General features: G+C 41.5%; 1 protein-coding gene across 3 annotated transcripts; it reads right to left on the reverse strand.

Annotated features, from left to right (window-relative positions):
• Positions 1 to 260: 260 nt before the first annotated feature.
• RB195_006964 (uncharacterized protein) lies at positions 261 to 16726 on the reverse strand (the record flags this gene model as incomplete). Of its 3 annotated transcripts, XM_064180344.1 has the most annotated exons (17): positions 602 to 749; positions 800 to 866; positions 922 to 1010; positions 3259 to 3374; positions 3592 to 3672; positions 3871 to 3957; positions 4642 to 4737; positions 6243 to 6359; positions 11846 to 11921; positions 12564 to 12661; positions 12729 to 12879; positions 13167 to 13270; positions 13771 to 13860; positions 13923 to 13955; positions 14024 to 14060; positions 14120 to 14151; positions 16625 to 16726. In XM_064180344.1, the coding sequence occupies 17 exons, from the start codon at positions 16724 to 16726 to the stop codon at positions 602 to 604; spliced, it is 1524 nt and encodes a 507-aa protein (XP_064037223.1). The 3 variants fall into 3 exon arrangements, with proteins under 3 accessions (XP_064037222.1, XP_064037223.1, XP_013306130.2); XM_064180343.1 differs by lacking the exons at positions 11846 to 11921; positions 12564 to 12661; positions 12729 to 12879; ... (4 more) ...; positions 14120 to 14151; positions 16625 to 16726 and adding an exon at positions 261 to 380 and having other exon boundaries at positions 638 to 749; positions 6243 to 6512; XM_013450676.2 differs by lacking the exons at positions 602 to 749; positions 800 to 866; positions 922 to 1010; ... (4 more) ...; positions 6243 to 6359; positions 16625 to 16726 and having other exon boundaries at positions 11810 to 11921; positions 13771 to 13955; positions 14120 to 14149.
• Positions 16727 to 16898: the final 172 nt, after the last annotated feature.

The raw sequence follows: 16898 nt of genomic DNA on the forward strand, positions 1-16898 counted from the left end.
ACCTCCCAGTCACTTGATTGCAGGCTTTTGGCCGGACCGACGTGCGGGATACAAGGATGTCATGAGTCAGTCCTGGCTCAGCAGAAACAGGGAGTCCATCCCTTGAATCCACCTGCGTCTCTGGGCAAGCGCAAGGTCGCTTTTGTCCCCATGTCCTCAAAAATTGCTATGACTTTTTCAGAGATCTACCTTATTCCACCTTAGATTGCTATATAAGTCTACTTTTTAGATAAACTATAAAATGGCATTCCCTATTAACTTTAGTCGCAGTCTGTGCCCAGTTGCAATCCCAATCCTTTGCTCAACAGAGAAAGAACTACTTTAAGACAGATGCGTTGCGTGTGGTCGGACGGACATTTTCGGTCTCGAGTATGCATACACTGTTAGCAATCATTAGATAGAGCTGATAAATTATGAACATATGCGTCTCAAGACATCAAAAAACATCAGCTCATGTTAGCATCGCGCAAATATTCTTTTGGATACATTTGACCCTGCAATATATATATATATATATATATATATATATAATAAATATATAATCTCCTTAAGCGTAGCTGCAATAACTTGCTCACTGCTCATTCACATTCAGATGATAGATTCATTTCAAACTTAAACGAGCAACAGCTGAACCCACGTGCATGGTGCCATATTGGAGCGCCCTTTGCGCCAGCAAGCCCGGTCTCTCCATCGAGCGTCCGTCGTCCTTCGGACCCCAACTCGCCGAATAAATATCAATGCTGTCGCTCCTAATTGCAATATGTTAATAGAAAAATATTGCAAGCTTACGTAAACGCACCTGAAGGCAAGCGAATCGCCCTCGATAGCATCGTTTACGTATTGACCTTCACCCAACACCTTCAGCACTAGATAAGAAACGTCATTCATCGTAACCAATCGAATTAACACGTATCAGCAAACCTGCGAGCCTTGCGTTGTGTGCTACACCAACGCCGCATTTTGAGTTGTTAGCGGCCATCACGATCACTCCTGCGCAGCGCGTACCATGGCTAAATTCGTTCTGATTTCGTATTGTGACCTTATATGTGGTAGGTGTTAGTTGTAGTGTGCTTAAAGGAATCACCCTATAAGGGGGGGGGGTTAGGGGGGGGGTTTAAAAAGGAGAAAAAAAAAGAGGGGTTTTCCTGGAGGGTGAGAAAAAAAAAAAAAAAAAAAAAAAGGGGAAGGGGCGCCGCGGGGCCGGGCGGGGCCCCCTAAAAAAAAAAAAAAAAAAAAAAAAACCCCGCCCCCCCCCCTTTTTATTATAAAAAAAAAAAAAAAAAAAACCCCCCCCACCCCCCCCCAAACAAACCCAAATAATAATATTGCCATTGGCTGCCACTCATAGCCTAATCAAGATCAAGTTGAATTCAATTTATTTTGTTCCCGTAGGCTGATCAAAACCTTGTAACTTACTTTTTTCAACCTCCTGTCTCCAGTAGTAGTAGTTTTCGCCTTATACTCACCGAGAGCTCTTCGTACCAATAAGTAGTAATGTATATAAAGTGGCGGACAAAAGTTCAGTAATGTATACAAATAAATGAATAAATAGACAAATAAATAAAAAAATGTACATATGTATAAATGAATAAACAAAAAAAGAGTAGATTGAGGGCGGCTAATGTATGTACTAGAACGGTTTTTCGCAATCGCATATAACGGCAAGCTCTGCCTTTCACTGTTAATGCCTAGAATTGTTTACAATGCTTTTTTTCTTTCAATTATGTCTGAGTATGCATTATGTATGTTGTATCCAACGGTTTTAGATGAGAAATTATGAGAAATAAAGTAATTTTTTTTTCTCGGGAATCGTTTTTGCTTTATCACTTGGGCTAAGGGAAAAATGTTCCTTTTTTCAAACTTTTGCCCATAATTTAACCCAAACGAAGCGACCACCCTAAAAAGTCTGAAGATGTGGCATCTACGTTCAGAGTATATATATATATTTATTTAATCATAGGATTAGTCTCTCATGTATTTGTGTCTGTGTGTGTATGAAATGAAATTTCCCCCGGGGATTAGGACAGTCTGATTGATGCGACGACGTCGGACAGCAGGACTACAAGCTGCATCGCGATCTGCGACACGCTAAAAAAAATGGGACCAACACCGTTTTATGGAGGCGACCCTGAAACCATAAGCCTACTGACCACTCTGAGGTTTTTGAGACGTAAATGCGATAAAGCAGAACTTGGATCATTTGATGGATGTGGCGCCCATACACTGACACCACTGTTTAACTTAGCAGACAATAACACCTCGTAATATCCTCTAATACGTGTTTTTTTGTTTTCTGTAGGTTATATCCAACCACAGGAGCGCGATGAAATTTCGGTTGAGACAAAGTGGAAAGTAGAAAAAGAGGGAGAATGCGAGACTCCGGGAAATGCGTTTGCTCTGCTTAAAGGGATCACCCCACAAATCTGAGGTGGTACGGATTTCAGGTGGAGTATTCGTATACGGCGTAGTAGATTATGGAGAGGGAGGTGATTCGATCCATTTCTTCCTAATTGCCGCAGAAAACGGCCCGAAAGATGCGGCCCGTGCACAAGGCTGGCGCGCCCCAACCGAACTTCTTGTAGAAAATAGCGCGCCGGAACGCTCGAAGCCGTATCTTCCGGGCCGTTTTTTACGGCAATTAGGAAGAAATGGACGGAATCACCCCTCTCTCTATAATCTACGATCCCGTATACGAATATTCCACCTGAAACCAGTACCACCTCAGATTCGTGGGGTGATGCCTTTAACTTACATATACTTCATCTTTTAGCCTCCTAAGTCAAACTAATAGTCGTCTAACGCTTGGGGATCGCTACGACGTATGTGTGTGTTGAATATACGTATGGATCTATGTATGTATATATGTACATATGTGATACCTCATAAATGATACTGTATTCCATACTTCCTTTCCTCTCGAAATTAGAACTAAAACAAAACATTTCTTTAAGGTGCACTTTTCTTTATTTTCTACAATGATCTTCCATTTTTTTTGATAATTTTTTCAATGCTACGCTTCTAAGATTCACTTGTCGGTCCTTGTAAAGTAGCCCCAGTGCCGTCAGGAAAACATTTTTTTTGTGATGACCTAATACATCAATATACGATAACAAGAACAGCAATGTAGACTTTGCTCGGAGTTAATCGATTGAATTTTTTGTCATTCTTCAAGCAAGAAACGCGTTTTTGCTATGGGGGGAGTTACTAAGCGCACTGGTTCGCTCGAAGGATATCAATCACATTGACACATGGACTCACGTTTCATCCTTTCCCGGCTTAGGATTGATGTCAGCACCCATTTCAACAAAATTGTACGAGAGCTCTGGACTGATAGACGATCGTAATTCTTCATGCTGTGAGTCAACGCCATCATCCTATGCAACGAAAATATGCAGAGAATTTGATCTATGATATATGGTAGAGGAATTTTCCGGAGAAGACTTGGAAATTCCGATTATGTTCCTTATAAGAACGGTATCTTAAAAATTTTACAGCAAAAATGTGCGACACTTAGCGTAACAGCCAAGCGAAGATTCGGGATCTACCAAGATTGGATCAACCAGGAAAAGAAGAAAGAATAGGAGTGCTCACGAGTACTGCAACCGTTACTCCTCGTCCAGTGAATCCGCCAGCCCACGCTTCGGGAATGGACATACTGGGCGTGGATGACCACTAGAAAATAAATGTCATTAGGCGGTAAGATCTGCCCGATTTGATCGGACCAAAATCTTTTTTTTTCGGGTAGAATGGCTATTACTCTGTACTCCTTTACATATGCCATTGAAATTTGAAATTTTCCGACAGTTTTTCATAAACGAGCTGTCTTTTTCGCTACATTGTAATGCTGTTAAAATGGAAAAACATTCTTACCGAACGCAATTGGTCCTCGTAGAGTGGATCTATGAAGATCCCTCGCTTTCCACGATACAATGGAATGAGCGGTTCTCCCCACTGCACCTAAAAAAATGCATTTCAAAACGTGTATCAAACACACCACAACACAAAATCGACGGCTTCAGCACCCCTTCACAAATAGCGGTTGAAGTAGAGGTGCAACCTACGAATTTTTTTTTGTGTAATCACGACCAAATCCACGCAATGATTCAGAAAAAGGTGTGTGAAACAGCCTTGATTGCACATTTGTCTCCTGCGATACAACTTATTACACGATAGAACGAGGGCTACTCTGCCATCGCATTCCGACTAATGTAACTCAAATTAGCAGAAAGAAGCTGCACCATCTGCACAATTGCAGATGCGTTGCGGATTGCCATCGCTCTACTACTCGTAATATGTTGCATCGTTGGTGGTACAGGTGCAGCGAGACTGTTTAACACGCTTTTTTGCATTATTATGGGAAATGGAGCGTGTTCACACTCATAATCGCAAACCATCTCCCTCGTGGATTGATCCCGACATCGTCAATTTCTTGATACGCCGTCTTTATATACGTTACAAGCGTATTGGTGCTCTCACTCCATTTTTTCAGCCCGTTCAAAGCAATTCAGTTCATTATGCTCAATAAAGTTCTAACCTCGTCCTGTGCGTAGCAAGAACTCAGTAGGTGGGGAATTTTCAAAGATTGCCTAAGGCGCACTTCTTGTTTGCGTTATGCTCCATTTAAAGACGTAGTACACATACTGATTTTGAAGTGATCAGCTCGTTGATGATTTGCTCAACGTTTCGCTTCTGTCGACTTCGTCGTCTGGCAATGTAGACATTTTGAAATGATTGCAACTGAAATGACATGAATAAATCACCTCCTCAATCTTCATTTTCCCACCAAGATACATACTATAATAGTAGTAGGTCGTAATTGGAAGAGCTATCATTCGCTCAAACTATGTACACTGTACTGACTCTATGGTAATTATGTAAACGTAAGGTCTGCGAGACTAGTTCCTAGCAAAATTCATTTGATTACCATACCACATGTTTGCTCCCAAATGCCCTGCTTTTAAGTGAGAAGCATAAAGGAAGAACGCTCACACGGTGTCCTCGAGAAGTTCTTTTCTTCCCGGTTTGTGTGGAAATTACTTAGTTTTTATGATGCCACAGCAAAATAGCTGTCTGAGAAAGTATGCTACTACTATAGACTTTCTCAGTACTGCGATTCCGATTTTTCAAATGTTTCTAGAAAAAGGCGTTCACTACACAAGCTTGAATTATCGCGCTGATGGCGGCCATGTCCATGTCGAATCTGTTGAATTTCGCTGAAAAAGAGATAGATAGAAGGTATAGAGTATACCATCAAGGGGGAATTAACCTTACTTGTCTTAAAAGGGTCAAGGGTAAGTATTTTCAAAAACGATATAGGCGGCTCAGAACGAGCTGGTGCTCGGTTGCGTCGCGATCGCGATCGCGTAAGCGGCTGCGTTCGAAGCGGCGCGGTGGAGGTAGCGGTTGCAAATGACTCGAACTGCACAGACGAGTGGACCGAGCGAGGGTCTCATGTAGATCAAAGCTGCTCGCGCCACCGCAGCGCTTCGAGCGCAACCGGTTCCGCAACTGCATTAAACTTCTGATCGTTTTGACCCGCCCTCAAAACCGAAGGCATAATTTATATAACATGAATTATCTGAACCAAAACCTGCGCAATAGAGATTGTCTGACTCCTGAAACAGGATGTTGAGCAGCAGAAGCATTTTCCGCTAGAGTATTAAAATACAATGGAAGTCCACATATTACGAGGTTATAGTAACGAGAACGATTGATATTGGGCAAATCACAAAGATTTGTTTTTAAAGCATTGCAAAAGATTCCCCTGTAGATAAATTTCCTTCAGATAGGATTTCCAGAAATGGCATAAAATCAAGGTAAAGTAAGCGGCAGTATTAGGAAGTGGAAGCATCTACAGCTAACACTCACTAGAACTCCTTCAGAAAGTTAATCGGCTAGAAAAAGAAAATAAAATAAAACTTATATTTGTACAATGTGAGGAATCTTGTTGTTTATTTGACAATCCCAATGTAAGCAAAATTGATTATACTCTTCGAAGGTGAACGTATGGATTCTTGCATCGTATTTCCGATTTTGAAATACGCAATACGTACACGATGATATTTGCGAGAGGTTTCTCAAAAATTTTCAATCTTCTGTGTTTTTTTTCTGCAGTACAAATGGAATAATACTGTGTATAATTCCATTTGAACTGAAAAAAAGAAGGAAACAAAGAAGTGAATGCGAAAATGGCAAGCAAAAAAAGTTTGTTTTCAAACATTTGAAGGTTGCAGAAGACTTGCCTTTTTCTCGATAACGAATCCAGCGCTTTCGGCTAAATCCCGTACTTTGTGCCAATCAGTCTCATCGACTTCTATGGCAAAACGATCACCGCCGTCACTCGTCCTGTCGTTATCACCCTGTTCCAATCCAAAAAGTTCCGGTTTTAGATGGCTGCTCTTATTTAGCAATTCTTCGATAACATTGACCAGAAAAGTATCATATTGATAGGAATTTAACAAGGTCGAGCTGGTCAGCAGACAAACAATGAACAAGGTCGAGAATAAGGCCATATTATTCGCGGAGAGAGTACCAGCTGATGACAGTGTGTGCTTATCGGTTGATAAGACGCGGAAATTTTGATTGCTTCGAATTATTTGTTTGAAATTCAGCTACGCTGGCTGATATGGTGTTTTATGGGTGCAGCGGAAAAAAAACTGGATACTTACTCCAAATACTTTCCTCAATTTGGACGAATGGGAATAGTACACACTCTTTTTTCTTCAAGTTAATCTGTTTGAAGAAATTCCGTAGAGGATTTTCTAAACACAGGCGCGAAGCGCAGGATACACTACACGATTCGCATGCGACATATGTGCGATTCGGACGCGGCACACATGCGACTCGCACGCGACGTGCACGCGAATCGCAAGTGAAATGCACGCGGTACAGATGCGATACGCACGCACAACGCGTGCGACATATACGCGATTCGCCCTCGAAACATGCGACACACATGCGATGCGTTCGCGACATGTGCGCGATTAGCACGCGACATTTACACGTTTCGCGCGGGACACACGCGAAACACACGCGACACGCACGTATCGCATGTATAATTTAAACTTTTTTTCTCACCTCCGTACTTATCACCCTCGCATTTGTTGTCATCTCGAGGACCTTCATTTGTTCAGTGTTTCTTTATACTGCTTCCGGAAGGATGTGGAATTATATCTGCAAAATCTTCAAAAAATTACCAGGTCTACTGGAAAGTTCTTTCTGTTTTTGGAATGAAATAATGAAACGAAATATAAATTTTTCTTAATGTCAATAAACCCTATTGAATAATATAGTTGCCATTATTATTAATTGTCTGTTGCCAGCGTTAGGGCAATTTGCGTGTCCCAATTTTGAAAAATTTTTCATCTTTTAATGCAAAAAATTGGACCAGTGCTTGTTTGACATCTTCTTCACTTTTTAGTTTTTTGCCACTCGAAAAATTTAGTAAGGACAGAAACAAGCGATAGTCGGAGGATGCTAAGTCCAGGGAATATGGTGGATACAGCAGAATTTCCCGGCCTAGTCCTGCAATTTTTTGACAAGCCACCAAAGCAGCATATGGTTTGGCATTATCATGTTGCACTATAATGTTCTTTCTATTGAACACCGTCACAACATTCTCCTATTCAGATTTAAATTTGGTTCAGAGGAAGAACGGCTATCAGAATGATATTCTATCAGAAACTTTACCTTCACTAAACACTTTCAATAAATTTCTATATGCTTCTGTAGCATTTCTTCCTTGTTGAAAGTTGTATAGAATACAGTAGCATAAATGAACCTTGTCAGTAGCTATGGATACACTATCGCTCCACACTAAAGACTGATGTGAATCAACTGTGTTTTGTTTAATTAGTTATGTCACAATGTATACTTTCAGCGATGAAGATAGACAGCCGAACATGCGCCATATAAACATGTGCCTCACGTGTCGAAGGGCGATTGTAGCGCAGTCGATTAGAAGTTCCGCTTCCTGCACGACCGATCAGAGGTTCGAATCCGGCCTAGTGCTCACCAAGCCGTTCATCCCTCTTTGGTCGATAAATTGGTGCCGGACTCGTGTGGCAGGATTAAAACAATGACATGAGAGATTGGCCCACAAGTCATTGTATGAGCCAGTTACACGTCCGTAAACCTCAAACGATTCTGAATTGAAGTGGACGTTGTGGTGCATCCCAAGCGGATTGATTGAAGTCAGACACTTATTAAAACTTCACGTGTCGAAAATTGTTGTAACAGAAGTGGACAGAACTTCCAGGTAATCCTAATACTTCACGCCATCTATTTTTCTAACATTTAGCCTCCCATAATGTTCTTATTTAAAATCGAGTACACCTTGACTTTTCTTCTTGCTCTCTTCACTTTTTGCCTTCGTCCGACACCCTTCTTACGACCTTTTTGAGAAATTCACAACGCACTTTGGCCCTGGTTACGTACCATTGCTAACAACGGGTACGCGGCAGAGTCTCTTCTCCTTCTCCTCTGTCGTAGACGATTTGTAAGAACGAGAGCGGAAACGGCAGGTTGTTTGCGTGAGTGGAGATCAACGAAATTCTACTTTGAAATTTCGAAAGCTGGAAGTTCAAAGGCTCAAAACAGTGGAATAAGGGAAGAAAGCGGAATAGGAACAAGAATTACATTGCCAATTCCAAAAAAATGTGTTGGGAGCACTGACATTCTTAGATGTATAATAGTATGACTCTTCATCTTCAAACTTCAAATGAAACACTGTCATTTGAAAGCAGAAAGGTCCTTTAAAAGACAGAAAAGTAAGTCAAGTAGAACACCCATCTTCTCGCACGGTAGGTACTGAAGAAAAGTCCTTGGAGACCAACTACAAGAAAAACAAACAGCATGTTCATTCCCACGAACAAGTTCCATGTGCAAACGAAAATTAGTAGCATGTGTAAAAGGAGAAGGACTCTCCAAATTTTCCTGAGGACTTCTGATTCTTCGTCGCTTTGTCGAAAATTGGTATTCCATAGGCTGACGTGCGCTGAAACTTCGTACATTTTGAAGCCAGAGTTCAGAATCCTGCTTCTTCCTGTTCGGCGTGCAATAGAAATCAGGTAACCTACTAGATTGTTTACCGGGATGCGTCTGAGGAGAATTTGAGAAGATGAATTGTAATGTAAGAGCAAAAGCAGAATATTGTAAATAGGCTGAACGATCCAGGCGAACTATCCAAGGTTGGAATGATAGGTTAGCCATTGTTCTGTCAATTCTCTAAAAATGATATTCAGTTCATTTGCTCATTATTGGTGTAGTTCTGCTCAAGTAAAATCCGAACCATTTGCAGTGGTCCTTGTTGAAAACTGGTTTGGGTGTGAGCCTTAACCTGCTACAGTATGGGGCGTGCTAAAACGAACTTCTCAGCCATCACCGATTCTGCACAACCATTCACTGCGAATTATCACTCACTAGTTATTCTTCGGTAATAAACAGTTGAAAACGTTCCGGGGATTGATGAAACTTCTTAAGATTTGGTTGGGCTTACCTAATATGTTTATCTATAGGTGTTTGGAACAGGCAAACTAATTATAACTTAAATACTTAGGAGCTCGACTAAGGCTTAGTAGAATATTGTATAGTAAACTTTATGTATATTATATTGTGTCATTTTTATAAGTAAATAAAAATGACGACTGGTGAAGGGCAAATTTTCAATAAAAATTCAAACTGCAGAAAAAAATTCTATGTCCTTTTTACTTCGTGCATTATTTGGACGACGTTTCATAGAGAATTCCGCGGCATAAAAAAATGAGTACCGTCCAAATGATAATTGTTTGTCGCTTTGGCTCTAAACGAAAACCTGATGACAATGCAGTCCAAGCATATAGTGAAATCTGCGTAGGTTGAAAGTAAATTAAGAGAGCGAGTGGAAAACGTCAACATATTGCCCGGCTTTCTCAAGTAGTAAAAGAAAAACGTCTTCGCTTCTTTGGTCACGTTATGAGGAGACTGCGCTCGTCTTGTTCAAGTTGTCGTAAGGACGCTTCAAGACTTAAACTGGAGAAGGCTTCATAGTTGTAAAAGAAAGTTCTGGACGGAGGTGGTAAAGGAAGGTCTGAAGACACTTGGCGTTGACAGGCAGTTTAGTCAAGAAGCGAAATTCCGAAACTTGTGGAATAGCGACGCATGGGTAGATTCTATGCGAGCTCTAGCTGAAGATCGAACAGGATGGACTCGGATATGTTCAAGGACGACACACCTCGGCGAAGACGCGGATAGCCGCGTTAGGCGATAACACCCGCCCACCGATTAAGTTAAGGTAAGTAAGCCAAGGTCAGATATTAATTCATAGTAGAAGAAATGTGCAAGTGATCAAGTTCAGCCTTTAAAACTAATGGTCGCTCTCTATAAAACGGGTGCGCCATCGTCATTTGCATTCAGTCCTACTCGTCTGCTCTATTGCATTTGCTATAGAGTTGTCTGTTGCCTCATAGTGCTATCTTAACGATAGAAATCATATTTTTCAAGTAGTGTTTTCCCCAACTCTCTCTCAAAATGACGGTTGGAGTAGATTCTCCTCCGCCTGACAGATAATCCGCTCAATCTACACTAGAAAGATTTATTCCTGTTGGCACGGAATTCATGCGCAAAGGTGGCAAGTATGATGAGAAATGCATTGTGTCAAGGTGCTGACGATCATCAACTAACGTCGCGGTGATTTGGGCGCTGTTCCAGTCACCATGACACGTCTCCTGCAACTCTTCTATTTCTGACTGAACCAAGCCGAAAGTGCGCGAATGGCGTAAGACACAACCAAAACATGTTCTGTTTGCATTACCCAAACTTGCCGCGAAAACAAAGGGGTGTAGTTGAGCCAGAATGACCCACTACAATCGCATAAGTGGGTGCTCTTGTAGCATCGCGGTTGTGATCGTCGAAAATTCTCGTTTGCTCCACTCATATCTGTAGACCAAGTGGATCTATGGTAGGGTCAAAACGACACGAAGCACGGACGCGGGTTCTCTTGACGCACTCCGGTAAAGTGCAGCGCTTAGAAGCGTGGTGAACAGCACGCTCCTAGCTGTTCTCAGTTCCAACTGCTATCTCCACCGCGCCGCTTCGAGAGCGTACGCAAATCCACCGCAACTACTCTTGTGATTCATGTCATCTTGACCCGACTATAGCTGTGGTCTAGACCCGATAGTTGCCTTCGACTCCACTCCGTCGCCTCAGCCGCTTCCGCAACTACATCAATTCAGGTCTTTTGGCCCGACCATGCAATGCATGTCTGATTATACTGCTTATCTCAAAATCAACATTTCGTCATATTGCTCTTTGAAGCTCGTCTTCTTTTTTTGCTAACGAAGAAGCTGCATGGAAATTAACGAGCAGAATCACTACAGAATAGTGAGATAACGTAGCTAATTCGAAAAAATCGAAGAACTCCTCTAAAGTGCTTGAAGGCAAAGTATATGAGCAAAGTCAGGCGCATTCATGAACGTGGGAAGTTTGAGGACATCTCTTAGAATCCTTGTCTCTTCACTGGATTCCTAACCAGAGAGAATTTCGGTTATTACTGCCTATTCGGTTGTGGTTGCAATATTTCCACCTTGTGCTCGTTGAATTCACCACACCGTCTCTCTCTAGATAAGTTGTCTATGAAGCAGAATTTAGTTGCTAGCTTGAAATTCCACTGAAGTTCTGCTGTAAAATTATAGGAAGACTATAAAAAATAAAAAATAATAGATTGTCCATAGAAAAAAATTGGAAGGAACCTTTTATTTAATCGAATTATCCTAGAAGGTTCTGCAAGGATATTCGTTTAGGAGAAATTGTGTTTTCTGACTTCACCGAGCCTTTATCTCAAATCACAAAATCCATACTGATCGCAAACCCCACTCTGGCACGTCTCCCCCTTGTTGCAACCGCCTGATCCAGCTTTGTATACGACAGCACCATTCGTGAGGGGACTGAAAGAGAACAGAGTTTTCTACTTCATCTTACAAACCTGCACTCATGCTTCTTCACATCTGTTTAAATTTATTATTAGTATTTTCTCCGATCGAAAGCCTGATACTGTTCACAGAAACTTTAGCTATAGGGCTTATAACGACTTACGATATAACACGATAAGGGCTTACAGTACACAAAATTATTGCTTGTTCACTATTGTTTGCATTAAGGAACTGTAGGTTTGATAGATAGCCCAAATCGACGGTGGTCTGAGAATACCTCTAGATATTATTGGGCAAGTTTTGCAGACCTTTAGAACTTGCCTTTTGTCTTACTTTAAGTCATTTTCTTCCACTAATACTTCAAAATATTGCTGTTTGCTATAAGCTTTTTATTTTCGTTAGGGGATAATATCTTATCTTCTGGACCTCCCTTTTCTGATCGGTACATATGTCTGCGAGCGGCCTGCACTAGCAGGTAAACTGGACTACATTTTTAGTTCAACTAACTGTTTTATCTCCTTTTAAATAAGTGAACAAGAAGCGCACATAAGCAAATTATATTGCGACTCTGACTTTTTCAACTCTTCTTCAGATAAAACCGAAGACACTCAAAGTTCTCAGATTCGGAGAGGTTGAGCTAATACGAAAATAACTCACTTCCTATTAAGTAAGCAAACTGCCCTATATTTTCTCAAATCCCCATCCTTGCAAGTTATATCCGCGCAACCAATTTTAGAGGTGACGGCTCTCATTAGCTGCAAAAAGTTTCTTATTATCTCACGCATGAGTATGTGCAGCTTTGAGAAACAATGCTAAACATACGTTCAAATACTCGTACAAATTCCGATCCTGGTCCTTGTATACAACTTGTTTGTTGGTAATAGCAACATCGCTGACCGCAAACTTATTGATCTGTTTAGCCCAATCCCAAACAGCTGAGAACAGCTCAGGTCCGTCAAAGTCCACATCAATGCTGAAAAATCTTCTATTCATCCTAGATACTTTCGCACAAATTTACTTTTCTTCAGATATTTGAGAAGATGGTCAGCACGCATCTCTTCATCCGTCTTGAACCACTTTTGTAGAAACTGGTCTTTAATACGTGGGTGAACTTTTGAAAATGAATGTTCCGCTAATTTCTCCATTTTGATTCACGGTGATTCCAAAAACTGTGGAAAAGAGAAGAAAAGGAATTCAAAAAAGAGCACATTGGGTGCTTATACCCTTTATGGTCGATCATTAAGGTCAATATGTACGTACTGGAAGAATAAGGCCGTTGTTCCATCTGGACCGGTAGGAGCTTTCGTTGAACACGACTGATCCAACAGAGCAAAAGCCTTCTTTTCAAGGTTGCAGTTGTACTCCTGAATTCAACGTAATTTTATCGCACATCCTTAACTTGATCTTCTTTCCCTTTATTTGCTCTTATAATAAGCCAGCAATTGACTTTCGTATTCATTCAGTGCTTTTTACATAACCGTTTAAAAGGCAAATTCAAATGGCAGCTGGTGAAGCTCAAAAATGACTTCTTCTGCAATTTTTGCTCTGCTGACTGTAAGCAGCATTGTGAAACATCTGTTGCATAGTTGGGTCAAAAACTATTGCAGTTGCGCAAGCTGCTGAGAAGAGTGAGCGGCTGCTCGCTACATCACCCGATCATATATGACATGAGTATACCCATTTGTTTTCGCGGGGAGTTTTTGTAGTGGGGATAGAGACAGCACGAGTTAAGTCGATTCCCACGCCATCTTCCCGGATTCCGCACGAGACAGTCAAAGGAGAAAAAGCTGCATCAAACTACATAGTCCACCGCAGCTGCCTCTAGTTTCTGAGACATTAAATATTTTACGCGGTTCCAACTTACTACTTTATTCATAGTCTTTGGTAGTGGGAGATCCTTTCCATATCCTGTTCCATTCCACTGTCCATTTGGTTCAAATCCTCGTAGCAGTACCTGGCGGTGATTGTTGATCGTTTGGACAACGTAGACACGAATGTATTCCTCATCATACGTACCGCCTTTACAAAGCGGTTTCGGCTTACATTCTTCTGAAATGAACGTTTATGGTGTAGAATTGGTGCAATCCCTCTCACACAAAGGACAACGCTGTACCAACCGACATCTTGAGGAAGAGTAGGGGGAAGAAGGAGTACCTAAAATATCTGATTCACATAGTTAAAATGAGGCACTATGAAGAAGCCGACAACTTTACCCCGACTGCAATACAGAAGATGACGAGCATAACTGAATGCAAATGACGACGGAACACCTCTTTTATAAAGATCGAATATGAGTTTTTTGCTGAAATTGATCGTTCGCAGATGTGATGTTTTATGGATTAATATTTGCCTATATCTTTTGTATCCTTGATTTAAACGTATTGAATCTGGTCTATATCTTCAATAATCGGTCTTCGCTCCATTGTGTTTTTTTCTTGTATGTGGCCGAAAAATTCGAAAAACGTTGACTTCTATGTGGCATTAGCTTTCGATTGTTTGATCCAACAATGCATTCGTAACTGGAAATTTGAATTTTGAAATTCACGTAAAGTAAACCATGTTCGATGCACTTTAATACGAGTTAGTGCGTTAATTCATCTCTCAAGGTTTTAATTTCCTCTCAAGGCTTCTGGCGTTAATTTTATGGAAACACCTTTAGGCATAATAGCCTGTATTTGAGAATGCGCCCTGTCGGATGCGCTTGAAGGCAGCATACCACGAATCTGAGGTGATGCGGATTTCAGATGGAGTATTCGTATACGGGATAGTAGATTACGTAGAGGGGTGGGGTTCCGCCCATTTCTTCCTAATTGCCGTAAAAAGCGGCCCTGAAGATGCGGCGCCGCACAGGGCTGGCGCGCTCCAAATAGAACTCCTTGTGGAAAATAGTGCGCCGAAACGCTTGAAGCCGTATCTTCCGGGCCGTTTTCTACGGCAATTAGGGAGAAATGGACGGAATCACCCTCTTTCCCATAATCTACGACCCCCTATACAAATACTCCACCGGAAATCCGTACCACTCCAGATTCGTGGGGTGATGCCTTTAAGCAATGCACTCCGAGATATCTACGTAATAGATTCGGCGCTCGATCTAAAGGATTTATGAAGAAGGTGAAACGTAGATATTGACTCAGACTAAGCAAAGTGTGCAAACCTTGAGGTTTGCTTAATGAGCCTAATGCTCCTTCTCTGAGAAGCGGTCTTTCCATTTTAATTTGCGCCAGCAATCACTGTCGAAGATCTGATCCTTCACAGTGAAGGATTGTATGGAACCGAAAAAATCAATAAAATTGATATTCTGCCATTATTAACTGCAACAAACATGATATGTACGAAGCAAGATAAAAATAGACGAACTTATACAGGAGAGGTTTGTTGTTAAAAAGTGTAGGAAAGCAAGTAGAAGGGTTATTTCTGTCTCATATACTGTAAGAGACTCTGCAGGCTCTGCAGAGCGACCAATATGTTAGAGTTGATGACTTTAAATGGTTTGGACATTTCCACATTTTGGACATTTGGTTATTAGTCTTTATCACAACCCGCGTGAATGGAAGAACGGAGTAAGCTAGTTGGTTATTGTTACATATTAGTCCTTCTCGTTCTTTTCTGATTTTTCTTTAGTGGGAGTTCACAAAGCTTCTTGGGTATTGTGTGCGGGAACATCAACTTCCGAAGACAAAATAGAAACATTTGCTTCAAATTCCGAACAATAGTGACCTCGACGGGTGCTTAACTGGTGCTCTAGATTTTTGCACGCTAATTAGTCTTCTCTAGTTCCAAGGCGAAGTGTTCTTCTGATTTTACGTGTTCAGCCAAATTCGGAGAAGATACAACCTATTAGAAGTCGCACTATAAAGTTGTACAGATTACACAGGTTTTAAAAGTACTATGCCGCAAAGTTGACGAGTTGACGTGTGTTCACGAAAAGATGTTGCTGGGATTAGGTAATTAGTCTTAGAGGAGCGATTTTATCACTCGAAGGTCGGTTAATATCACGGCAACGCGGCTACTTAGGTAGGCACAACGATTTGGACTTTTTTGGTTTCGATTTTGGATGTAGCATCTTGAAAAATGATGGCATGTTTTGGATGAGGCATTTGAGAGGATATATTACAAATGATCTGACTTTCCAGGCTCTGACGAAGGCGACGACGATGAAACGTTAGCCGTAATAAAGTTTGTTAACAATCTTGGCTCTTGCTACAATTTGACTATCGACAAGTTTCTGGGATTGTAGATGACGCTCGATTTCCCCCATTCGAAGCCGCAATCAAAAGGCTGCTGACGATGTCTTCCCCGCCCGCTGGCACCAGCGGTGTCAATGCCTTCATACGCATACATGATGCGTTGTCAGTTGCTTCGTACGAATATTTCATCGCGCCCATGTCTAACGCAGCTTCTCAGAACAGTTAGGGGAATTGAGTGCTATTGTGCCTTTAATCTCACACAGGAAATAGACATGATTACGTACTAGAAATTGCTTAAGGTTATTGGGTTGTGTTTCTGCAACCAGCAACAAACCGTTTTTCGCTGCCGAATTTTCGTTTTTCTTTGTTAGAACGGAAATAGATTTCAGAGAGAACGATATTTCTTTATCATCATGTTCATTTGATGAATCAGTTCGAATTTTGTTGTTCCCTGAGTGTTTTTGCTGTGACATTGATAGATATACATGATTACAGGTGGTTTTACATGGTATGTATCCCTAGCAGACATACATGACATGTTGCTAGCTGTCTCGTGCGAAAAGTCGGTGGATCAGGCGATTTCTTATGCCGTTTTTCAGGACAGCTGGCATGGATGTCCACTACGAATCGCATATGCGTCGAGTGCAATGTCGCGTGAATTCCGCGTGCGATGTCGCGTGCGCTTCCCACTTGTGTCGGATGCGAGTCGCACGTGTGTCGCGTGCGAATCGCATATGTGTCGCGTACATTTCGCGTATGTGTCGCGTACATTTCGCATGAGTGTCGCGCGCGTTTCGCATAAGTG

The sequence above is a fragment of the Necator americanus genome, chromosome I (genome assembly GCF_031761385.1).
Source record: "Necator americanus strain Aroian chromosome I, whole genome shotgun sequence".
NCBI classification, from domain to species: domain Eukaryota; kingdom Metazoa; phylum Nematoda; class Chromadorea; order Rhabditida; family Ancylostomatidae; genus Necator; species Necator americanus.